Source organism: Gigantopelta aegis, chromosome 4 (assembly GCF_016097555.1).
Source record: "Gigantopelta aegis isolate Gae_Host chromosome 4, Gae_host_genome, whole genome shotgun sequence".
Classification (NCBI taxonomy): Eukaryota; Metazoa; Mollusca; class Gastropoda; order Neomphalida; family Peltospiridae; genus Gigantopelta; species Gigantopelta aegis.
The window spans coordinates 20,193,974-20,221,252 of NC_054702.1; the positions used below are offsets into that span (position 1 = coordinate 20,193,974).

The 27,279-nt window shown below is 38.2% G+C and overlaps 2 protein-coding genes across 4 annotated transcripts in view; both read right to left on the reverse strand.

The window, feature by feature from the left end:
* The window catches only part of LOC121369657 (midasin-like), a 171,032-nt gene extending 163,818 nt beyond the window's left edge, over window positions 1-7,214 (reverse strand). Inside the window, exons 1-4 of the mRNA XM_041494702.1 lie at window positions 7,082-7,214; window positions 3,310-3,530; window positions 1,312-1,408; window positions 531-658 (exon numbers count right to left, since the gene is read on the reverse strand). Coding sequence (XP_041350636.1) covers window positions 531-658; window positions 1,312-1,408; window positions 3,310-3,530; window positions 7,082-7,192 — 557 coding nt within the window. The 5' untranslated portion in view covers window positions 7,193-7,214. The remainder of the gene's footprint in view (window positions 1-530; window positions 659-1,311; window positions 1,409-3,309; window positions 3,531-7,081) is intronic.
* Window positions 7,215-10,002: 2,788 nt separating this feature from the next.
* The window catches only part of LOC121369659, a 34,965-nt gene continuing 17,688 nt past the window's right edge, over window positions 10,003-27,279 (reverse strand). Inside the window, exons 1-5 of one of the 3 annotated variants that reach the window (XR_005957653.1) lie at window positions 16,939-17,669; window positions 13,126-13,405; window positions 12,029-12,184; window positions 11,045-11,469; window positions 10,003-10,379 (exon numbers count right to left, since the gene is read on the reverse strand). Coding sequence is in view for 2 of the 3 variants with exons in the window: in XM_041494704.1 (XP_041350638.1) it covers window positions 11,402-11,469; window positions 12,029-12,184; window positions 13,126-13,405; window positions 16,939-17,268 (834 nt within the window). In the remaining variant the exon portion in view is untranslated. Of the gene's footprint in view, window positions 11,470-12,028; window positions 12,185-13,125; window positions 13,406-16,938; window positions 17,670-21,910; window positions 22,034-27,279 lie in introns of those variants that run through there. The other 2 variants (XM_041494704.1, XM_041494705.1) reach the window with 2 other exon arrangements.

Here is a 27,279-nt window from a genome sequence, read left to right on the forward strand (position 1 = left end):
CATCATTTTTGTTTTGGTACATTTAAAAAAAAGTTGATTTATCTGTTAGATAAATTTATTACACTACTATGGTGGAGATACCCACATGATATTTTCCGTCTCACTCAATGTGAAATATGACTTTCGAAAGTTCATGACCTCCGATCAACTAATCAACTGTCACACACAGTATAGATCTTCATGTTAAAAGAGCACACATGGCTCTTTCAATTCATAAACTAAGCAGCAATTTATCCAACTGGTTCTAAATAAATGGTGCATTGATAATTATACTGACCTTCGGTGTAACAATTTATCCAACTGGTTCTAAATAAATGGTGCATTAATAATTATATTGACCTTCGGTGTAACAATTTATCCAATTAGCAGCAAGGGATCTTTTATATGCACCATCCCATAGACAGAACAGCACATACCACGGCATTTGATGTACCAGTCGTGGTGCACTGGCTGGAGCGAGAAAGTGAGGAAAATGTCCAATTAATTTAAAAAGTGTTGTTACATTTCTAATGAGCTTAAATCTGTTATACCATCTGACAACTTGGTCCTTGCTGGACAGGAAGTGGACAACATGTTCAAGAGTTATGTAATCACAGACGTCATCTTCAGCGTAATACACATATCTCCAGATTGCCTCACAAACATCCTTGTCAGAAATCTGTACAAAATATATAATAACATGACAACTACAAATGTCAAATCAGGGTTAGAAAAAATAGGTCACCCTGAACCAGTGGTGACTTCATTTTTGAGTAGGCGCCCAGAAACAATGGTGTTAATCAACACAATAAATATGGTTCCTAAATGGACTCTATCTTGGCTCATCCAAGGCCAGTGGATTCCAAAACTAGGTCATCAGTGAAAATTAATTTGCTCAAATTTAACCGTGAATAAAATAAAAATGCAAATTTGAAATTATAATTTATTTATTTTTATCCGCATACTCTGCAGGTAATATTCAGGACTCACCCTACATTGCCTAATTAGACAATTGCTAATTTTTATACAAAATGGCTACAAAATTTATACTTTCGCCAATAAAATATTCCTAAAGTTAATGATTTTAATGATTTTCAAGCAAATGTGCTACATTTCTGAAAATTGGCTAAACCAAAAAACAATTCTAGTGTGAGCACTTAGAAAAAAATACAAAACTCTTTCAAATGTTCAAGGGTTAGTACTGAGCAGGGTTGGACTACTTTGTATCACTCTTCTGCTAGAAACACGGACGTAAATATTTTGTAATCGCATTTCTAGGATTCTAATTGCAAGGTGTTAATGACATCAAGGAATGGCCTACTATGTACATACCTTATTTCTTTTCATTTTCTTTTTCTCAGGCTGTCCATCACTGCTAGGGTCCTTGGTATGAAATGGTTTGTAGGTTTTCAAAAACTCCACAGCAAATCTGAAACAATTGTGCATTGCAACTGTTGATTATAAAAAGTAGCAACATAAAAAAAAAAAAAAAGGAATATTTGTTTAACAATACCTTGAGTAGAACATTTCAAACTATGCTGTTTGGTGTTTAACATATAACTATTTGGGCAATTCTTCAAAATAAAGGGGGCGGGATATAGCCCAGTGGTAAAGCTTGATGCACAGTCGGCCTAGGATCGATCTGTCGGTGGGCCTATTGGGCTATTTTTCGTTCCAGCTAGTACACAACGACTGGTATATCAAAGGCCATGGTATGTGCTATCCCGTCTATTGGATGGTGCATATATAAGATCCCTTGCTAAAAATGGGAAATTGTAGTGGGTTTCCTCTCTAAGACTATATGCTACCATACCAAATGTTAAATCCAAGCCAGTGATTAATAAATCAAGGTGCTTTTAAAACAAAGTTTATATTTAACCAAACCAAAGGGAAGTATGGCCATTTGATGTACAACTATAAAGCACTGGTATTTTAATGGCACCTTCCATGAGGAACAGATTGACATCCCATACCCATTTGATGTACAAGCATGTAGGGCAGTGGTTGGAAGGGTCACACTGGAAGATGATTGATCCCGCTACCCATCAAACCTCAGGCTATTTCCTGGATCAGTGCCCCATGACTAGAAAATCAAAGGATGTGGTATGTGCTGTCCTGTCTATGGGAAAGTGTTACTAATCGAAAAATGTTGCGGGTAAAATAATTGTTTTGTTTAACACCACTACACCACATTGCTTTATTAATCATCAGCTATTGGATGTCAAACATTGGGTTATTCTAGCATATGTAGTCTTACTCTTACAGAGGAAAGCCAAGTGCTACATGTTCCCTTTAGTAGCAAGGGATATTTTATATACACCATACCACAAATAGGATAGCATATACCTGTCTCAGTGCACTGGTTGAAATGACTATGAGTCAGAATTACCAAATGTTTGACATCCAATAGCCGATGATTAATCAAGCAATGTGCTCCAGTGGTGTCGTTAAACAAAACAAACTTTGACTATGACGCAAACAAGTTATAAAGTCCCCCTTCCTTTTTTGGTTAAAATCAAAATTGTCCCAATTAAATTTCTGCCCCGAGTTGGGCCCCTGGCCTCCAGAGGCCGAACCCTGGGGGGGGACATGCTCGAAACCCCTGTGGTATATGAGCATGTAAAAAAAAATTCGGATCGGATTAACTGGTTGAAATCAGAAACAGCCCACTGGGCCCACCAACGCAGATCGATCTTAAATTGACTGCGCATCAGGCGAGCGCTTTACCACTAGGCTACCAGGGCTCACGCTGGAATTAATATTTGTTTAGCCAATTAAAAAATATGTAGAGGATTTCCTTGAAAATTATTAAAATATGTAGAGGATTTCCTTGAAAATGATTAAAATATGTAGAGGATTTCCTTGAAAATTGTTAAAATGTGGTTAATTTAAGGACTGTTTTATTAGCCAAAGACCAAGGGTTGAATTTAGCCTGTTTATGTCTTACACACATGTAACTACATACATTTACTATGCTTAAACACCTGCGTTTAAGACAAACAGGCTTTGTAAATTTGGCCCTAAATTTTGTAGCAATCGGCTACGGTAATATGGCAATGGACAGTGTGAGACCCGGGCTACATCCTGTCCCAATGAGATGCTAACGCAGGCAGGGCTAGCTCTGACACTCACCAAATTCACCAACTGCCAATTTTAAAAACCACTGGCAAATTTTATTTTGATTTTGCGAAATAATTTTCAGTAATAATTGACATTTTGTTAAATAATAAGTGGATTTCTGCAATTTTACAGATCATTTAGCGAAAGTTTCTACTCGCCTCGAGCTAACCCTGGCAGGAATAAAAAGAATATATATAATTAAAAAATCACCTTTGAACATCTGGACTGACATGCAAACCACGGCTCAGAGCAACTGCAAATCGTTTGTACACAAGACGATCACCCTGCTTCAAAATGGCTGTCTTGGCTCGTTCTGCAACATCCAGTATCACTGGCTGAAAATGCCTGCAGATATCTTCTGTACACTTCTGGTTAATAAACAGATCACACAATGAATTCATCAGGTTACTTCTGTCTGATGGACTCCATATCTGGAAGTAAAGGGAAATAAAAATATAACACAAGTAAAATAAAACTAAAACTGTGGTTATAATTTTCCACTGCTCAACTTCAACTTTTATTTTTCAAAGGTTATCGGAAATATAACATGCTCATCAGGTCCTAATCTAGAATTGAAAAAGTAGGAGAAGTGACTTCTCCATTCCCAGAAAAATTTGATACAAATAGGTGATGTCAACATTTAACGATACATTTCGCCAGTTTCTGCGTTCAATCGGAAAAATTCAGAATTTTACACTCTGTTCTAATCATAATATTTCCATATAAAATACTTCCTGTAATACAATTTAAACAAAACAGTTGTATGTTTTATTAAAAATTATTTAAAATATGATATTATTAAGTAGTTGATACTGTGCCGTTATGTTAAAATTAAAGAATTATATAAATTAATTAGTATTTTTTGCATTACTGAAATGAATGTGACCGAGGATTAACAATGCCTGACTGGTCACAGAACATGGCTTGACATGCATCACTTTGAAAGATAATAGCCTGGGTTACTGGTGACTGATGTATCTCAAGAATGTCAACATTAAACTGCGACATGAATATAATCTCTTCACAACAGAAACTGGCATGAGTATTAATTAACCTTTGTTGGTTGATTTTGATAACAAATTGAACTACAGTGTGCGTATGTATAATACTATAAACCATTTCCTGTTCATAATATGCTGGTTCATGTTTACTTGAGGATACAGTCTGGCGCCAAAGTAAACACACTATCCGACATATGGCGACAAGGTGCCAAGTGAGCTCTGACAATAAACAAGTCGGGATCTTGACTTCTGTTGTGTGATTCGTTTTTGAAATCGGATTAGGTCCAGAATATTATGGTGACTTCGACTTCTCACTACTGCTAATAACTGGGTGACTTGAGCTGACTTCGACTTCTCACTACTGCTAATAACTGGGTGACTTGAGCTGACTTCGACTTCTCACTACTGCTAATAACTGGGTGACTTGAGCTGACTTCGACTTCTCACTACTGCTAATAACTTGTTGACTTGAGCTGACTTCGACTTCTCACTACTGCTAATAACTTGTTGACTTGAGCTGACTTCGACTTCTCACTACTGCTAATAATTTGGTGACTTGAGCTGACTTCGACTTCTCACTACTGCTAATAACTGGGTGACTTGAGCTGACTTCGACTTCTCACTACTGCTAATAACTTGTTGACTTGAGCTGACTTCGACTTCTCACTACTGCTAATAACTTGTTGACTTGAGCTGACTTCGACTTCTCACTACTGCTAATAACTGGGTGACTTGAGCTGACTTCGACTTCTCACTACTGCTAATAACTGGGTGACTTGAGCTGACTTCGACTTTTCACTACTGCTAATAACTGGGTGACTTGAGCTGACTTCGACTTCTCACTACTGCTAATAACTTGTTGACTTGAGCTGACTTCGACTTCTCACTACTGCTAATAACTGGGTGACTTGAGCTGACTTCGACTTCTCACTACTGCTAATAACTTGTTGACTTGAGCTGACTTCGACTTCTCACTACTGCTAATAACTGGGTGACTTGAGCTGACTTCGACTTCTCACTACTGCTAATAACTGGGTGACTTGAGCTGACTTCGACTTCTCACTACTGCTAATAACTGGGTGACTTGAGCTGACTTCGACTTTTCACTACTGCTAATAACTTGTTGACTTGAGCTGACTTCGACTTCTCACTACTGCTAATAACTGGGTGACTTGAGCTGACTTCGACTTCTCACTACTGCTAATAACTGGGTGACTTGAGCTGACTTCGACTTCTCACTACTGCTAATAACTTGGTGACTTGAGCTGACTTTCGGCAAAACGAAAAATGCTCATCTCGTGGGCAAGATTAGGGCCTGGCTCACCGGGAACATTTTATTTTAAAATTTTAATTGGCAATATTTCTAGTCTATTGAAAACTAGTTTAATGTTTTAAAATTGTGCAGCGATTTCTAAAACTTGCACAGTGAACAGTACTGAACAAAATGTTCCCCGAATCATTATTCATGACTTGAAAAAAAAGAAAAGAATAATAAGATTGATAATAAGGTGGAATCAGTAGAAAAATGTTGGACAAGAAACTAGGTGACAGTGATATATTTTAAATATAAATATATATTAAAACTCTGCAAAAGCAAGCATTCTGAGCAGGGCTTCTAGAATGGTTATAAAATCCACTAGCCATGGAATCAGTGATTTTTTTAATTTACTAGCCACGATTAAAAATTCACTAGCCCTACTTCTCTTTAAGTTAATAAAATTTTAATAAATAATAGTAATAATCAGATATGTCACCTAAACAGGAAGATTGGGGGGGGGGGGGGGGGGGGGGGGGGTGGGAGCAGGATATTCATATTTACAAAATAGACTTAACTGCAACATTTGACCCAAAATATTCACTAGCCGTCGGGCATGGCAATAGTAGTTATTTATTAGCCCAGCATTGAATATCACTAGCCATGGGAATGGGGCTACCATAATCTAGAAGCCCTGTCTGAGTCCTGTTAAAACAATACATGTCCCCTATCGGGCCCAACTAATTTTCATATCTACCAGAACTAAGTTCAAGGGCTATAAATTATAATATAAAAAAAAGAATAAATTCCCATGAAAGTCAAACTTGATCTGTAACCAGGCATCAAAAGAAGCATTGTGTCTGGTAACCCATACAGGTTACCACAACTATATGAAAGTTAGAATTGAATTTCTGTTACTACTACTTTTAATGCCCTTACATGTGTGCCAGATGATTATTGTAGTATGCATGTATTTATGATTCATTCTTTAAAAGCAGATTGCCGAAATTGCTTGCAATTTCACACGAACATTGGTGCAATTTCGTACGAGAAAATTAAAAGCGGAAGTAAATTCATCTAGTGGAGGCTGCTTAAATGCGGAATGACTAATTGTTTGCAATTGCACAAGTGAGAGCAAACATCGATGCAATTCCTTACGAGATAATGAAACACGGAAGTCGGGAATGCATTGCCCTGTTTACGTTCAGAAACGAAACTACCGTATGCTGAAATTTTTGTCAAGAACGAAACACTGTTCTCGACTATTCTTACATGTGGTAACCTGAACGACTGTTCTTGACTTATTTCGATGGCTGTGTAACTCTACATGTATGACAAAGCAGCGAAAGCTATAAATAAATAGTAAAATACACCTAAAATTTCAGCAATATTTTGAGGCAGAAAAAGTCACAAATATTATATCATAATATATGTGTAACAAACGGCAACAAAACCTATAGTTCCCTCTTGTTAGACTGGTAGAGGACTAATATAACAATGTTACGAATGTAATGAAGTCTGAAGACAGTGTTGATTAAATTATTCAATTTATTGCCAGTAAATATTTGTATTATTTCAAATCATGTGGGTTATTAAGCTATACATTATTATTTTCGGAATAATAGCAATGTTCACTGTGTTTACCACACAATACCAGTCCCTAATTGTCAGTAGCTCAAACAAAATTATTAAAAATATTATAAAATAATAATCTTTTACAACAGACCTGTTTGGATAAATACAATTTTAACTTGGCATTGCATGTCCCATTTGTTTGGCACAGTAAGTTCAAAGATTCAAATATAGTCCATGTAGTGGTTGATTTTTCCATATCCATTTTCTGCGGACATAAACTATTTAAAACCAACTGATACAAATCATGTTAAATAAAATTATTAGTCTAGTGTCTTGGCACATGTTTTCACCGGAAAGCAACACGACCACGTGTGTGTTCCTACGGACAAAACGTCGTCTTAAAATCTATTGGCTGAAATAGAAGATATTGTGACAGTTTTAATAATAAATTAACGAATCATTATTATTATTTTTTGTCGTCTCGTTCATGAATAATAATTTTAAAAATCCGAATCAAACGTTCAAGAGTCATTTTATTGATTTATATTTGGAATCACACACAGTAAATGTCCGATTGTGATTTCCGGTATCATTCGCTGTCATTCGGAATATCGCGGCTCCAATTTTCAGGACGGGATGTAGCTCAGTGGTAGAGCGCTCACCTGAGGTACGATGGGTCGTAGAATCGATCCTTCGTGCTGGACCAATGAGTTTTTCCTGGTCCATCCAGTGCATTACCACTTGTTTATCAAAGTGGTTCGTTTCGGTATAATGGTACCATTTTAGCCTTAGTAAAAATTATTAACATTAATGATTTTTTCCCCAGAAAACCGAGCAATTTCTTTGTATTAAATTATTTTCGTGCTTATATCCCATTAAGGTTCAAGCATACTGCCCTGGGCACACACAGCTTTCTGGGCTGTATGTCTAGAACAGTGGGTTAGTCGTTATAATTGGTTAGTGGTTAGTGAGAGAAAAGAGGTTGTAGTAGTCTTACACCTACCCAATGAGTCGTTAAAACTCGCTCTGGGTGGGAGCCGGTATCGGGATCCGAACCCTGTACCTACCAGCCTTATGTCCGATGACTTCACCACGACACCACCGAGGCCGGTAACCGAGCACTTCCCGAAGTCGCCGTCCTGTTCTGGGTGTTCGCCCTTGGAAGCCTGTTGGTGTCATGTTTACAGATGTTTACAGACTATACCAACAGAACTTCATTTCAGTCACCGACTGTCAGTCAGGGCCGCTATTCAATAGATTTACAGTTTAGAAGTTCTTGACTCCAAATTAAATTAGAAACAACTACTTCTTTCTTTTCTCATATATTAGACCACCAGTCGACATGGACAAATCGACGCCTTAAACAGAATTCATTGTCTGAAAAATAACTATACATTCACAACCACCATTCGATGGATTTTTACGATGGCCGATACACTTTGAAATAAAATGTAAAAATATGTTTTGTTCTTGTGTGCACGTCAATTACGAGAAGTTTCATTGTTATAAACTTTAGCTTACTCTCATTTATTACTCAGGAAAGGAGAGGAATATATGAGAGAGAGAGAGAGAGAGAGAGAGAGAGAGAGAGAGAGAGAGAGAGAGAGAGAGAGAGAGAGAGAGAGAGAATGAGAGAGAGAAAGAGAGAGGGAGAGCGTTAGGGTGGGGGGGGGGCAGCCAAAATGGGGTTGGGGGGGGACCACCGTCCATCAGTCAGTTAATTTCCATTTTTACACATGTTCTGGGTCGACAGGCAAATATAAAAGGTGGTGGGGAAAAGAAAGAGATGTGACTGAGTGGCGCCACCTCCACAACCAACCCGGCCACCCTAGAGGCTATGCCAATGTGTCTATCTGAGTGTTTTATTTATTTATGTATTTATCTATTTATTTATCTATTTATTTATTTATTTATTTATTTAGTTCACATGTATTTATTTTATTTCATTCTTCAAAAATTGGTTTAATCTAATATAAAACTTTATAATAGTAAGCACTGGCGTAGGGAGCGGGGAACAAGGGGGCATGTAGCGATGGTTTTTATAGATTTATACATGCGTGTGTGTGTGTGTGTGTGTGTGTATATATCTGTGTGTGTGTGTATATATATATATATATATATATATATATATATATGTGTGTGTGTGTGTGTGTGTGTGTTTTGTCCCCACCCCCACCCCCCACACACACACTTTTTGGCACCCTCCTACGCCCGTGCTAAGTATTTTGATTGTATACAATATACCCCACCTACTGACTGCTACATAGAGACTAATACATGAGTGGCCGTTAGATACCATTTATTTCACGAGTTGTTTTAAAATATATTCAACGAGCGAAAGCTAGTTTGATACGTCTTTAATCAACGAGTTGTGAGATAAAATTAATGGTAGGGTTAGGGTTAGGGTTAGGGTTAGGGGAAAACTAAAGTGAATACTATGTCAATTTTTTTATTATTATTGATTTGGGGTGGGGGTGGGGGGAGGGGGTGGGGGTAATAATTTGTTTTAAGTTATAAATTTAATAGGAAGTCTTTTCAATAGGATCTTAAATCAATGATATAATAAATGTTAAAGCATTTTGTATAATATTGCTTTAATAAATCTGCCAACTGTTACCACCACCACCACCACCACCACCACCACCACCCCTGGTTAACAAGCCTAGGATCCGCCACTGAGAATATTATGTACACACTAGTATAACGATCGTACAGGCCACGAAGTCCACATCCAGTACAGCTATATATGGTTCGAAAGCTTATTAAACCGACAGTTACGGTATAAGCTTTCCAAGAAATTATACGCTATAGAAATACTGGGTTCCGATTGCTCGTTTTAGATTTTGAATAAACATTATTTTGATCGCCATAGAATAGAGGTGGGATATTTCTCGTTATAGCCAGTGCACGACTGGTATATCAAAAGCCATGGTATGTGCTATCCTGTCTGTGGAATGGCGAATATAACAGATCCCTAGCTACTAATATTTTTTTTAGCGGGTTTCCTCTCTAAGCGATACGGTCTTGATCACATTTCACGGTTTTGTCGTTTAGATTGAAATTAACACCAAATACAGTTAAACTTTTTATTTTTTATCAAATTTGTACAAACATATTAACATACATATATATATATATAATTATATTATTATGTGTGTGTGTAAGAGTAGAAATCAAAAAGGAAAACAGATTGACAGAAAAAATGTCTTTCAAACAATATTAGTGTATAATAAAAGTAGTACGTTATACAAAGGTTAAAACTAAACTAAAGCATTTACTCGCCACACTGTTCAAACCGAAACACATTTATTTAAAATCTTTATTTATCTACATATCTAAAAGTTACTGTATTTTTCCTTATGAATCAAGGGCCACATGGTACAATTAGCCTTCATTATTTTTATTTTCAATTCTTCTCATCTACATAAATGTAATACAATTTGCACAACCTACTAAGAGGGAAGTTTATAATCGACAAAAAAGTTATTATAAAATGAATGAATGACGACTGAACAAAACGATTACAAAGCATGCATCAATAAGCGATGTTATGTTTATAAATATGCACTTAAATACACAGATAAGGTTTGTGAACACCTGGTATCATTAGTTTTAACTGTGATTCATGAGTGTATGTCATCACAGCTGTACGTATTCTAATGAAATTCTGTCCTGTGATAGTTTTGATTTAGTAAACTAGTCTTGGAGTGGCAGTCCTATTTGTGGCGATGCAAGGAGGATGAAATCTCCAGTAATAGGATCTCCTCGGGAGTGGCTGTCCTCTTATACTGTTGTAGACGAGACAGGTAATCAATAAGTAGTTTACCAAATTTCCATTCGACTCTGCATTGTGCAGTGATACGGTCTTGATCACGTTTCACAGTTTTGTCGTTCAGATTAAAAATTAACACCAAATACAGTTTAACTTAATTTGTACAACAATATTAACATATATATATATATATATATATATAATTATTATGTGTGTGTGTAAGAGTAAAAATCAAAAAGAAAAACAGATTGACAGAAAAAATGTCTTTCAAAGTAGAATAAAAATAGTACGTTATACAAAGGTTAAAACAAAACAATTTGCTCGTCTACATAAATGTAATACAATACAAGTATTTTGATTTTGATTCCTACAGTACTACATAATTAAGGTGAAAAATTGAATTTTTTATTTTGAATTTTATTTGTACAGTTCTAAATAACTGTGGTTCCACTAAAATTATGCTTTCTTTAATAATTATTTCCCAATTACGGTTCAAGCGCACTGTCGTGGACAGCTATTTAGGCTGTTCGTCCAGGACACTGGGTTAGTGATTAGTGTTTAGTGAGAGAGGTCTGGTTCATTTTGTATTCTGTCTTTAATTTTGTATTCTACAATTCTACATACTTGTGGTATAATTTGTATTACAAATTTTAATTTCAAGTTCTGAGGTGCTTGTCAAGCACTTTTATGCTGTTAACTTCACATTGGCAGCATTGCAAGAAAGACAACCCAGAACAGGATGACGACTTCCGGAAATGTTTGGTGTCCTGGAAAAAAACAACAGAACAAATATAAATATAACTGTATTTTATGATAATCATTATTTGTTTAGTATTAGTTTATTCTGACAGTAGTAGTAGTAGTCATCGTAGTAGTCGTCGTCGTCGTCGTCGTCGTAGTAGTAGTAGTAATAGTAGTGATGAAGATGATGATGAGAATAATAATAACTGTTGAATTTTAACTTTGACGCTTTAAGAAACCATGGACATAATTAACAAAACAATATATTTCTGAATGGATCAAATTATATGAATTAAAACATGCAGGGGCGTAGCGTGATCTGGACCTGGGGGTGGGGGGTGGGGGAGGGGGGGTGGGGGAGGGGGGGGGGGTTCGAATATGAACCAAGTGGACCTTTTTTCTATTTTGTTTTGCACCACCAGAAACACCATATGTATAAACCTGTATGTTTTAGTCTGAAAGTGGACCATTTGCGTGTGTGTGTGTGTGTGTGTGTGTGTGTGTGTGTTTTCGTCCGAACCCCCCCCCCCCCCCCTCCCCAGCCTACGCCCCTGACATGGAGATATCCATCTGTGTTTGTCCCACCTGAATTAACATTTGGAAGTGTGGGCGCCATTTGGTTGACCGTTGCTGCAAGAGCTCTGGATGTTTTGGCAGCAAATTCAATCATGCTGTCGGTGACTCTTTCCATGGTGTCACAGCGTTTATGGTAGCAGTTCTGCATGTAACCTCTGAAGCCGGCTGAAATCACAAAAATTCTTTAATTCATTTCTGTTTATTTCCGTGCTTATACCCAATTAAGGTTCAAACATGCCGTCCTGGGCACGTACATAAGCAATATTGCCTGTATCCAGGACGGTTATTTAATGGTTAGGTGTTAATATACATTATTGTTGGTGAGAGAAAAATCGGTGTAGTGGGCTATACACTTATCCCCTGATCCGATAAAACAACTATGGATGGCAGCCAGTACCGGGGTGTGAACCCAATACATACCAGCCCCAAGTCCGCATAGTCGTTGGAACCTTGGGAGGGGAGCAAGAATATTGACCCCTAACTTTGAAGATGATACATTACCCCTCTCTCCCTTGCTGGAAGCCAAATTAATATATCACCTCAGTGGACCGATTGTTTTTCCCCCACCCCAAATAAAGTTTGTTTTGTTTAACGACACCACTGAAGCACATCGATTAATTAATCATCGGCTATTGGATCCGTTCCAGCTAGTGCATCACAACTGTTATATCAAAGGTCGTGCTATCCTGTCTGTGGGAGAATGCATATAAAAGATCCCGTGCTACTAATGAAAATATGTAGCATGTTTCCTCTTTAATACCATATGGCTGAATGACCAAATGTTTGAAATCCAATAGCCAATGATTAATAAATCAATGGGCTCTAGTGGTGTTGTTAAACAAAACAAACTTTAACTTTGTCATAATGGTTTGCATGCGATTTCATCTTAGTAACGTATCATGTCTTTTTGTCTGAGTGTAAGTATCACTGAAATGCTATATATCACTTTCCTTTCTGGATTTACCATGTTGACCTTACTTCATCCCTCTGCTTTCACATTCGGTCAAAGCTGATACTTGGATACGAACTTAGTCCCCATCATCCACACATGTGAGTTGATGACTATTGTATTGTTTCTCACATAGGTAATTATCACAATTTCTTACCCGTGTCGGTTATGAAAATGGCGGGAATTCCAGCCTGCCAGAAAACAGCATGATCACTTCGCATGAAATGGTCGTATCTAGAAATGTCGTCTTGCGATATGATATTTCCCTTCAGCGGAGACAAGTTGAGCTTCTCTATCTTGTACCGGCCCTGTCCCTGATTCTGGAACTGATTCACAAAGGCGTCGAGTATTCGGGAATCAGCTGGGCGGCCGATTGCAGTGAGAAAATCGCCCTGGGAACCGTCACTAGCAATACTTTTAGCTGCCACAGGGAACAGCTGAAATAGAAAGTGATATAAAAGTGTATTGATCTTAAAGTTTAACGACACCACTAGAGCATGTTGGTTTATTAATCATAGAGATACTACTGGATGTCAAACATTTGGTAATATTTTGACCTTTGGTTTTAAGAGGAAACCCGCTACATTCAACTTTTCCATTAGCAGCTAGGGTTCTTTTATATGCACTTTTCCACAGACAGGACAACAAATAACACGGCCTTTGATATACCAGTCATGAGGCACTGGTTGGAAGTTGGAACGTGCGGAGTGTGTGTGTGTGTGTGTGTGTGTGTGTTAAATCAGAAAGGAATTTTATTAAACAAAACAAAACACAAAAAAACCCTGTGAAATAATAACTAAGGATTCTCCCGCTACCCCCATGCTGATGTATATCCTTGGGGAAGGTGTTGGGGTGCAGAGCGGGTACACCTTCTGAATTTCAAAGTGCCTGGAAAAATTCAGTGATTATCAAATGAATAGAACAATTTTTTAACATTATTTTAGTGGGTACATGTTACATATGTAATATTAATATGTTGGTCAGCTGAATGTTTCTGTGGAAGATTGTCATATTGAATATATATATATATATATATATATATATATATATATATATATATATGATAATAAACGAGTTACCAGTTATTATCAAATTTATGTCCCGAGTGAAATAATTTTCAGTTGTCACGAGCTTTAGCGAGTGACAAATGAAAATTATTTCACAAGGGACATACATTTGATAATATCTTGTTACGAGTTTGTTATTCTATTTATTACCTGAGCTATTTTTTCTCTAAAAGCCTTTATTTTCAACACACATACACGTACATGTATTAAAAGGATATAAACCGCTTTACGCACTGTTCTGAGTATTGCTATAAATTTGTAATTTAATCACGTCCATAGATCATTTTCAAAAACAAATGTCCTCTTTATTCTGGTACAAAATCTATAATGAACTGCATTAAAATGACATTTTGTTATAAATTTAACACCAAAAACAGACAACCGTAAACGCAAATTCTTTAAACTACATGACGTCATTGTGTTTGCCAAATCGTGATGACGTCATATTTAGTACCGACAAGGTCATTGGTTTGTAAGTGTCAAATCATCCAATAGTATTGTTCGTGAGAAATTATGATTTTTATTTTCCCCGTTATGAGTCTCTGTTGGGGTAATAAATATATATATATATATATATATATATATATATATATATATATATATATATATATATATACAGTCATCTCCACTTATTTGCACATCGGTTTATAGCATAATTCGGTTAATCGACTATTTTCACCCAACACGGAACCATTTGCCCGTATAACACTACAAAACATCCGGTTAATTGCAGACTACAGGCTATATATCGGTTATTTGCACATATAAATAACGTTGTTTTTTTTGTTTGTGATAAATTAATGTCACAAATGACTGAGAAAGTCTATCAAACTTTGGCAAAAAAACTCAAATAAATCACCGATTAATCTGTTTTGTTTGAGCTCACTGTGTGGCAAGCCGACTGTAATCGCCGTTTACAGAGTCGACGTGTGACATGCAAATGAGATGGTGTGCACGTTACTACTGGTGAATCACAATACCCGACTACAAGATTTAAGAATGACATAAATAAGTTGAATAAACCTAAGACCTAATGTTTTGTTTGCAATATATTGCTGTTAATCAGAGGCCATCTCAATAACAGGTAACTCTCCGACTATTATTTTTAGAAGTACCGCCTGTGCGCTTGTACGCATGCGCACTCAACTATTCAGGCCCTATTTGATTGACGTGTTCAGGGCAATCATTGTTCTGTGTCCATTACGTTATGTTGAGAAGCCTTGTTAGTAATTAAAAGATTACAGATCAATCGTCCTAGGCGGTAATGTTTTTAATAAATGTGACCGAGAAAGGGTTGTTGTTCACTTATTCATTAGATGCAGTGTACGCTATATCTGTTAAACGCAAAAGAAACGAAACTGGAAGTGTGTAGTGGATAGACATCTGGAATGTGTGGGTGTTGTTAACTAGTTGCTGAATAAATTATTCCAGTTAATGTAGTAATATCTAGATATTTTAGGCCAGAAAATATGAATGTGCATACATTTCAACTACTACAATGAACAATATTTATTATTAGTATGCATATTTATTTTATGCCATTTATATAAAGGGGTCTCTTCTTCTAACCAATTAGTTATAATATGAACTACCAGGAACAGACTCCGATTTAAAGAAAAAATACTTGACCTTTATCAACTAATTCATGTTCAACTATATGTCAAATATTATATAATGTCTATAAAATATACAATGACTAGAAAAGTGATGATGCCTTTGAAATAATATAAACTAATTTCCCTCTATGCTAAGTAAATTAAAATATTTTATTGCGTATGGTCATAAAACATTTATCATCTTTGGGCCGGCATCCTTTTTACAATAAACAATTCCCAGGTATTTTCATTTTAAATTGCAACTTAAATTTTTTTTTTTATATAATATTCAAATTGTCTACAAAATACAGACATAGCTAGACCATAATTTTTAACTAAGGTTGTTGCATATGGGAGCCATGTTTAAAAAAAAGAAAGAAAGAAAGAAGGGAATTTTATATTTAATGACACACTCAACACAGCTACAGGTATGTGGTGTCAGACATGTAGTTAATGACCACAAATATATTTTAGAGAGGAAACTATGGGAAACTATTTTTTTATTAGCACCAAGGGATCTTTAATATATGCATCATCCCACAGACAGGATAGTACATATCATGGTCTGTAACACCAGTTGTGAAGCACTCGCTGGAACGAGAAATAGTCCAATGATTCCACTAACAGGAATCGATCCTAAACTGACCGTACACCAGGCCAGCACTTTACTACTGGGCTACGTCCTGTCCCCGGCAAATTAATTTAATTATATTATTTTTTCTCTAATACACATAGTAATTATTCAGACTAAAATAAGGGAAAACAACTTTCCTGTTTAACTAGTTTCTCTATGTCTCTGTTCAGTTAATATTTTCTCAGCTGTGTGTTTCTTCTGTAGAACTAAATGAACTCTGCAATCACTTCTGATTAAAATGTATTTAGATATTTTTTACACACACACACACACACACACACACACACACACACACACACACACATATATATACACACACATGTATGAAAATATATTGAATGCATGTTAGTCCAGGAGCCAATTCTGAAAAGAGTCCTAGAAAATGGGTGAGTACAACACCCACTACACAGTTTCAATTGTCACTTCAGGCTGTTTGGGGGATGCCTCTGGAAATCTGTTAACCCTTATGTAGAGATGAATTCTGGCAGCAACAATAAGTGACAGCCTATTTTCTAAAGAGAGTAAGCGGTGGTTTGGGTGCAAATCTCAACAATTTGATTTGATTTTCTTAACTCCTACAACCAATATCCCTCAAGGTGCCATTTTAAAGCATTATAGTATACCCCCTCCTGAATCCGCCCCTGCCCTGTGATCAATTCTTGAAAAGCTCTAACCGTGCGCATCATCTCTGATGATACTGGAAGTTTCTGTGACTGCCTCGTCTCATCAAAGTTCATGATGGTGTCCATGACCATCACCCCGGACACAACCGGCGTGCTGCTCCAGAAGTTAGGCACCCACGTGTTCATGAAGTGTTTACAGCCACAACTTATACTGCCACATGCCGCATCGGGAACGATGCCCACTGAAATATTAATAAAATCATATAACAGCCAATATAGACGTACAGGTCCCCATTTTTGTAAGGGGTGCGGGTGGGGAAGGCTAGCTTTTGCCCGAATTAAACGAAAATGCCCGAATTTGGGATAACAACATTTATTCATATTAGCATTACTACCCAACAGCTATGTAGGATTCCAAACATATCACTAAACATTTTTACATGGATTACAAATAATTTTGAGGGTAGAATGATGGAAATACACGGTAAAAAGGTCTCAGGTTAAAATATTTAGCTCAAATCTGCCCCAGACTGGGTCCCTGGCCTCCAGAGGCCGAACGCTGGGGCGGACATGCTCGAAACCGACGTGGTATAGGAGCATGTAAAAGCCTTATCGCATCGCATCAAATATCTGTATCACTTGAAGTTTTGTTCTAGCACTAGGAGTGTGTGTGTGTGTGTGTGCTGTGTGTGTGTACTGCTGTGTTGTGTTGTTGTTGTGTGTGTGTTGTGTGTATGTGTGTGTTTGTGTGTGTGTGCGTGTCTGTGTGTGTCTGTGTTGTGTGTGTGTGTTTGTGTGTGTGTGTTGTGTGTGTGTGTCTGTGTGTGTCTGTGTTGTGTGTGTGTTGTGTGTATGTCTGTGTGTGTTGTGTTTCTCTGTGTGTGGGTCTATGTGTGTGTCTTTGTGTGTGCGTGTTGTGTGTGTGTATGTGTCTGTGTGTGTATATCTGTGTGTGTGTGTGTGTCTGTATGTGTGTGTATGTATGTGTGTGTGTGTATGTGTGTGTGTGTGTCTGTGTGTGTGTGTCTGTATGTGTCTGTGTGTGTATGTGTGTGTGTCTGTCTGTGTGTGTCTATGTGTGTATGTGTGTGTCTCTGTGTGTGTGTGTGTCTGTGTGTGTATCTGTGTGTGTGTCTGTATGTGTGTGTCTGTGTGTGTATGTGTGTGTGTATGTATGTATGTGTGTGTCTGTGTGTGTGTCTGTGTTTGTGTGTGTGTCTCTGTGTGTGTATCTGTGTCTGTGTGTGTGTATGTTTGTGTGTGTGTGTCTGTGTTTGTGTGTGTGTTTGTGTGTGTGTGTTTGTGTGTGTATCTGTGTCTGTGTGTTAGTGTGTGTGTGTGTGTCTGTGTTTGTGTGTGTCTGTGTCTTTGTCTGTGTCTGTGTGTGTGTCTATATTTGTGTGTGTCTGTGTGTATCTGTGTCTGTCTGTGTGTGTGCGTGTGTGTGTGTGTGTGTGTGTGTGTGTGCGTGCGTGTGCGTGCGTGCCTGTCTCGTAAGCTTATGACAGCAAACGTCATGGTGATGCCACACAATATGAAAACCAGAGTACATTGATTTATTAATCATCGGCTATGGATGTCAAGACTTATAGTCTTAGAGAGCAAACCCGCTACATTTTCCCATTTCATTACATTTATACTTATTTTCATGTTTATATCCAATTAAGGTTCAAGCACACTGTTATGAGCACACACCTCTACTATCTGGGATGTCTGTCCTGGATAGAAGGTTAATGGTTAGTTATTAGTGAGAGAGAAGTTGGCGTAGTGGTCTTACACCTACCCATTGGGTGGGAGCCGGTATCAGAATGTGAACCCAGTACCTACAAGCCTTATCTCCGATGGCTTAACCACGACACCACAAATTGTCCATTAATAGCAAGGGATATTTTTTATGTACCATCCCAACAGACAGAACAGTACATACCGCAGCCTTTCTCGTTCCAGCCAGTGCACCATGGCTGGCATATCAAAGGCCGTGGTATGTGCTATCCTGCCTGTGAGATGGTGCATATAAAAGATCCATTACTACTAACAGTGACAGTGTCAAAATGACCATATGTTTGACATCCAATAGCTGATGAATGTGCTCTATTGGTGTCATTAAACAAAACAAGCTTCCAAACTTCTTGTCATTCTGGAACATTTTTAATAAAAACAAATCATTAAAAATAAAATACAGTTCTCTAAATGCCTTTTCTGATCTAGTGTGCATGTTACATAGCAGCAAAATGATGCGGCGCTCTAGCTTAAAGAGTCGACAATAGCTCACAAGTTGTATGGTCAATATATGTTGATTTCTTTGTCTGAGAGTTACCAAGCGACTGTACTTTATAAAAATAGCATTCACGTAGCCCTATCGATATTGTTCTATTTTTACACAGAAGGAAGAAAGAACTATTTTATTTAACGACACACTCAGCACATTTAATTTACGGTTATATGGCGTCAGAACCACACAGATATTGAGAGAGGAAACCCACTGTCGCCACTTCATGGGCTACTCTTTTCGATTAGCAGCAAGGGATCTTTTATATGCACCATCCCACAGAGAGGATAGTACATACCACAGCCGTTGTTACACCAGTTATGGAGCACTGGCTGGAGCGAGAAATAGGAAATAGGAAATAGGTCCACCAATGGGGATCGATCCTGGACCGACCGCGCATCAAGCAAACACTTTACCACTGGGCTGCGATTTTTACACAGAAGACCAGAAGACCAAAGTTATTTGTGAATCTTCATCTGAAATTAATACCAGCTCCTGGCATCATTAAGTTTGTTTTGTTTAACAACACCACTAGAGCACATTGATTAATCAATCATTGGCTATTTGATGTCAAACATTTGGTAATTCGTAGTCATCAGAGGAAACCCGCTACATCTTTCATAATGCAGCAAGGGATCTTTTATATGAACATTCCCACAGACAAGATAGCACATACCAAGCAGACCTGTCAACCTTTAGTCAAGAGAAAGCAGGAGGTGTGTGTTGAAAAAGCAGGAGATTTGGTCAAAAAGCAGGAGATTTTTTAAATTCACACAATTTAACCCAAAATCGCAAGATTTAAAAAAAACATTATTACAATAAGTTATATGAATACTTTATAATGTCATATATACTTCTTAACTTTAGATCTTGGCATTAAAAAAATAAAATAAAAAATATTATTATTTTTTTTATTTTTTTTTAAGTTTAAATATTATTATGATTTAATACATATTTAAACAAAAAAATATATTTTATCCAAAAATGTTAAGAACATGAACAAGAAATAAAATTTTTAATTAGTACATTTACGGTATTACACTTACAGCCTTACAGGTTGCGTTACATTATCATTTGTGGTTAGTGTACCTAATACCAAAGACAAATTTATATAAATCTTGTAAATTAATATTCAGTTTTTACTATAATGAGGAACGGTGGCGTGGTACTGATTTAAAATCATTATAATGATGCAATAAACATTGTATTTTCATTAATCATAAGTAAAACCTCTTTACGGACATCGTGTGAAATATACCGGAATTATACCCATTTCCGTGAGTAACTTTATGTCAATGTCAAACAACATTTTTTAATTGTACAAAAATAATTTCTTGAAGTGTACCCTTATAACCAACATTTTACCGCACAAACATACAAAATTAACTGACACAAGTATGTTTATACAGCTAATTGGTCTTTTCGTTGTCTTGCTGTGACATGTGATTTTAACATGCATCGTGTGTATCGCTGTCAACTCAGATTTGTCATAGTTGCATTATGTAATGCAGTGGGAAGACATTTTACAATTCAGAGGTGTTATTAAAAGTAAAGTTTGTTTTATTTAACGACGCCACTAGAGCACATTGATTTTTAATCTTATCATCGGCTATTGGAACTAAATTGGATAGTTTTTTTATTTTATATGGCAACACTGAATGTCAATACACAGCCTGTTTAATTAGCGGCAACACGCTTCGGGCAACGGGCAACTATATTTACGTGCCCCTATCCACAGAGGTTCAGGCACGCCCACTACGGAATTAGCCTCTGACTTCGCCAGTGACTGACTCCGGAGCGGGGGGGGGGGGGGGGGGGGGGGGGGGGTAAGTTTGAGGTGGGCGGAATTTGGAAAAAAGCCATTTAGTGAGCGCGGACCAAATAGCAGACACTTCATAAACTTGAAGTAACACCGAGTGGGAGCCGTGTTCTGATTGGCTGAATTTCGATTCCTCGGTGAAGCCTGTTTTTTACCTAAGTCTACAAAGAGTACTGCATACCGAAACATGTCTGGACTCTAAATTTTTAGCCAAAAATAGTTAAGACTGCTCGGCCGAAAAGTTTTTAAGGTGATTTTTGAGCAATTGAACGGGCAACACGCTTCGTAGCCATTACGATGACAACAAACATTATAATAACACATCATTTTATAAACTCCATGTGCTTTTTTAACAATATAAATAGGCTATCTCACAATTCTCACTTCGGCAAAGGTTAAACAGTCGGGACAATTCGGCCTGTTACATTCTCGGAAACCGAAAGTAGTCGACATTTTCCGAATGAGAAAAAAAGGCAGAGTTACTTCCCTTCTGTTATTTTGACAAAAGAGGATCGATTTTTTTTTTATGCTTACAAAAATGTCATTTAACAAGAGAAACTGTCTCCCGCACAGGTGAAAGGAGATTTGATCAAATACCGGGAGACTCCCGCGGAATCCGGGAGGGTTGACAGGTCTGATACCATGGCCTTTGATATACCAGTCGTGGTGTACTGGCTGGGATGAGAAATAGCCCAATGGGCCCACCGATAGGGATCGACCCCACACCGACCGTGCATCAAGCGAGCGCTTTACCATGTGGCTACGTCCCAGTCTCTGGCATCATAAATGTCTGCCTATGTTTTAAAAATAAAGAAACATACAAACATGGATCTAAACAAAAACAACAAGTGCACTCTTTTCGCGACAAGCTAGATAATATATTCTGACACAGTAAATGGTGGTGTGCAACCATTACGGCGTGGCGATAACGTTGCCGTCTTCCCACTCTTCCAGGTCGAATGCCGCGAATATGACGGTGTTGTTCCTAGGCGGTTCACTCGCCACTTTCTTTGCTGCCTGCAACATCGCGACCACGGCAGCTCCATTGTCATCAACACCTGAAAAAAACAAAAAACACACGAAACCACTAGAACACATTGATTTATTAACCATCGGCTATTGGATGTCAAACATTTGGTAATTTTGACGTATAGTCTTAGAGGAAACCCGCTACATTTCCCCATTAGTAGCAAGGGATCTTGTATATGCACCTCCAACAGGCAGGACAGCACATACCATGGCCTTTGATATATCAGTCATGGTGCATTGCCTGGAACGACTGAACCAACGAGTACAATGATGGTAATATAACCGTACAATGACGCCATATAACCGTAAATAAAATGTGTTGAGTGCGTCGTTAAATAAACAATTCCTTCCTGTAACAGCTCCTGGTCATCACCTGTATGTACAGTGTAAACAAAAGCAGTAATTTTCGACAAGGCGCTTCTATTTGATCAACCTGACTTGTAAAACAGCATAAATGACATAATAATATAATAAACTATTTAACTAAATATATTTCAAGTTGCATTAACGGAACAAAATGGGGTTATAGTATTTTTCTCTGTTAAATAATCCAAAGGAAAAATGTACACTATTAGGCCTAATGATATGCTACGTTGGAGCAAAACCGACAACCTACGATACCCAAGTGATAATTTTCTTTTCTTTGGGACTACATAATTGGTCAGTTCTGTGGTTTTAGATGGAAAAGTCTACTTCTCATTACTACATTTCTTTTCTTTTTTTAATATTCAGAGGAAAAACAAAGCCTGTCAGTTTTGCAATACATTTCATTTCAACTTATTTTCGTGGTTATATCCAATTAAGGTTCAAGCACGCTGTCCTGGGCACACACCTCATCTATGTGGGCTGTATGTCCAGGACAGTGGGTTAGTGGTTAGTGAGAGAGAGAATAGGGTGTAGTGGCCTTACACCTACCCATTGAGCCCTATAAACTCGCTCTTGGTTGGAGCTGGTGTAACGTGGTATTTTGACTGCCGTAGAATACTGACTCCCCGGTTACTTTTCTATGTAGAATAATGACTCCCCGGTCACTTTTCTATGTAGAATAATGACTCTTTGCCATAGAAAACTGACTTTTACAGTAGAATTGTGACCGGGGGGTCAGAATATTACGGCATCCCAGTAACGTGGTATTTTAACCCCCTTAGAATACTGACCTCCGGTCACTACGGATGTTTTTGCAGAATAAAAATACCGTTACTTTAAAATTGGGACCGCTGCAGTGATTTAGCTCAGTGGTTTGAGCGCTCGACTGAGGTGCTTGGGTCGTAGGATCGAATCTCCTCGGTGAACCCACTGTTTTTTCCCCCATCCAACCAGTGCCCCACGACTGGTATAACAAATATCGTGGTGTGTGGTGTCCTTTCTATGGGAAAGTGCATATAAAAGATCCCTTGCTGGTTTTTCGGTAGGAGTAGCCCATGGAATAGCAACAGCTGGTTTCCCGAACACCCCAGCATAACTTCCTGCACACCCAACATAACTTCCTGCACACCCAACATAACTTCCTGCACACCCCAGCATAACTTCCTGCACACCCCAGCATAACGTCCCGAACACCCCAGCATAACTTCCTGCACACCCTTGCATAACGTCCCGAACACCCCAGCATAACTTCCCTAACTTCCCGAACACCCCAGCATAACTTCCCGAACACCCCAGCATAACTTCCTGCACACCCTTGCATAACTTCCCGAACACCCCAGCATAACTTCCCGAACACCCCAGAATAACTTCCTGCACACCCCAGCATAACTTCCCGAACACCTCAGTATAACTTCCCGAACACCCCAGCATAACTTCCTGCACACCCCAGCATAATTTCCTGCACACCCCAACATATCTTCCTGCACACCCCTGAATAACATCCTGCACACCTCAGTATAACTTCCTGACCACCCCAGCATAACTTTCTCTGCACACCCCTGAATAACTTCCCGCACACCCCTATTTAACTTCCCGTACACCCCTGAATAACTTTCTGAATTTCCTGCGCAACCCTGAATAACTTCCTGCACTCCCCAACCTAAGTTCCCCACGTGGGCCCCGTGAGTGGGCCCATTGGGCTATTTCTCGCTCCAGCCACTGCACCACGACTGGTATATCAAAGGCTATCTGAGATGGTGCATATTAAAAGGTCCCTTGCTACTAATGGAAAAATGAAGCGGGTTTTCTCTTTAAGACTATATGTCCAAATTACCAAATGTTTGACACCCATTAGCCGATTATTAATAAATCAATGTGCTCTAGTGGTGTCGTTAAACATAACAAACTTCCTCATGTGGGAATGGATGTGGGCAGGGGATGGACGTGGGCATGAGTCCGGTACACATAAAACTCAAAACATTTATGGTTTTTTTTTATTATATGTAAAAACTATAGCCCACTGGCGGGGCGGGGGGGGGGGCGCAAGGGGACACACACAGCGATGGTTTTTATATATTTATACATACATACATACATACATACATACATACATACATACATACATACACAGTGTTCTAGCTAGCAATACATAGAGGGGCGCTGCGCCCTGCCCCCGTTTTGTGCCACCCGGCCGTGTTAGTTACCGCACTGCCCCTGATTATCGCCGCCCTGCCCTAATTCATTGTGAAATAAAAATACAAAATCTTGCTTTCCTGTCAAAGCGTGTACAGTGTTGTTACGAGTCTGAATTCCCAACTAAAAAACGTTTGACAATACATTGTTTGGCCACAGTTGTGAAAGCCGACCGCAGTAACATGGTATGTTTTTTCTTTTCTATTGTTAGTCGATGTGACTGCAGACGAGCGGACAGGCTGTCTTACAAAGCTTGAATGCGATGTAATCCTCACACCGTCACGCATATAACCACACACCACCTAACAAACACCTAGTTGAAAGTAGACCATCATGATAAACTTCGAAAGAACGTCAAATGCGAAATTTATTTTCATAAGTAAATTTTCGAAAGTAATTTTTGCCTTTGCAAATACCCAGACCAAGATACATATAGTTTTAACTGATGTCAGTAGTCCTTATCAATGACATATTGATTGCATCTTTATAATATGGCACATAGTAAACTAGCAACACTGGTTATTTGGTCTGTGTAGGCATAACTGTGTTTTGTTAAAAGCATGTCTGCAAAAGCTATTTAATGAAATCATTCTAGACCTTGACATGCAATAATAGACGTTTTTAAATGCAGTGAGCATCTTGTTACTAATATATCCTTATGTCAATTTTTTAATTTTTTTTTTTTTTTCGTTACTTGATTTCTTTTAATTATTTCATTTATTTATTTTAAATCACATTTGGGCATGATATTAAATGGTATAAATACTATATATAATAGAAAAAAGAATAGGATTTTTTTTAGGTGATCCAACCTTTTGTAAAACATTTTAATAGTTAAAGTTTGATTTTATTTAACGACACCACTAGAGCATATCGATTTATTAATAATCGGCTATTGGATGTCAAACATTTGGTAATTTTGAAATTTAGTCTTAGAGAAAAACCTTTTTTCCTTTAGTAGCAAGGGACCGTTTATATACACCATCCCACAGACAGGGTAGCACATACCATGGCACATACCAGTTGTGTTGCACTGGCTGGAACGAGATTTTGTTAATAGTGTCTATATTTAGTACATTAGTACTATAATATTGCAAACGGCGATGGATGTACTGTTTCATCAAACATCCAAATTTAATAATAATAAATTTGGGTTTAGAAATTGATTGTCCCCCTCCCTCCAAAAACGTTCTACATATATGCAGTGCCGCATTATCCATAAGGCTGACTAGGCTGAAGCCTAGGGGCCCACCAAAAGCAGGGGACCATGCAACCTTTATTTTTCTTTTAGTATTAAATGTTAACACTGTGTCGAGGGCCCAAAGAAGCTCGAAGCCTAAGGGCCCTGCCATGAGTTAATACGGCACTGCATATATGATATTTATGAATGTAAAAAATTCGATCATATCCAACACTTGCCTCAAAAATAAGATTTTCACGTTAAAAATGCCCTACAGTTAAATTAGCGCCCTGCCCCATCAAAATCCTAGCTAGAACACTGCATACATACATACATACATACATACATACATATATATATATATATATATATATATATATATACACTCTTCAAAAAAGGTAGGTGAACTCTAATAAGAATTTACAATTGCCAAAACTGTAAGGTAGATTAGCTGTGGGGAATGGTTATATGATAATAGTGAATTAATTGGGCAAACATTACAACCGGTAGTTCAGTATTACAGGGTTTTATGATCACCAAAGATCTTGAAGGACAATTGGGGTAAGAAGTGGGTGATACCACCACGATGTGTCAGACATTCATTCAGTCGACGAGGCATACTGCGTACGAGTCTCCCAATGGTCATTTGAGTCTGTTCTACTCCTCTTGCAGCGCTGATCAAGTTCCGCTAACGTGGTCCATATCATGTCACAGACGTGTTCAATGGGGGAAAGGTCTGGGCTCATTGATGGCCATGGCATTTGATAGATGTTATGCTGCTGGAGGTGAGCATTGACGATTCGTGCACGGTGAGCACGGGCATTGGCGTCCTGAAAAATAAAACGTCGACCCACACGCCTAGCAAACGGGACCACAAAGGGTGTCAGTATGTCGTCCCGGTAGTACAAAATGGAGGAGGGTTCTGTCAGTCATAGTGATACCACCACACACCATAACCGATCCACCGCCAAATCTGTCATGAAATCGCATTGTGACGTTGGCGTGCCATTCATTTCGTCGTCGTCAGACTCGACCACGCCTGTCAAGGAAGTCCAAAGTGAATAAAGACTCATCTGAAAACATGGCACGTGAACAGCGACGAATACCCCAGTTCTGACGCTCCCTACATCATTCACGCCTGTTGGCAATGTGACGATTTGTCAAGGTAGGCACAACCCGGGGCCGTCGAGCATGAAGATGAGCTGCATGAAAACGATTTCTAATCGTCTGACCGATAACTCGGACACCAGTAGCCTGATGAAGGTTTGCAACAATTTGATTTGCCGTTTGAGCTCGATTTCTTAGAGCCTGGTTATGGATGAATCGATCCTGTACTCCTGTCGTTGGCCTGGGACGACCTGGATGGGGTCGATCCTCAACATTTTGGGTTTGTTGGTACCTGTTCCATAGTCTGCTAATCACTAACTTCGAAACATTGAAGGTGTTGGCCACTTCACGCTGAGTTCAGCCCGTTAGATCCCCATCGCATTGCATACGCCGTATCGCAAATTCAAACAATAAAAATGACTTAACACA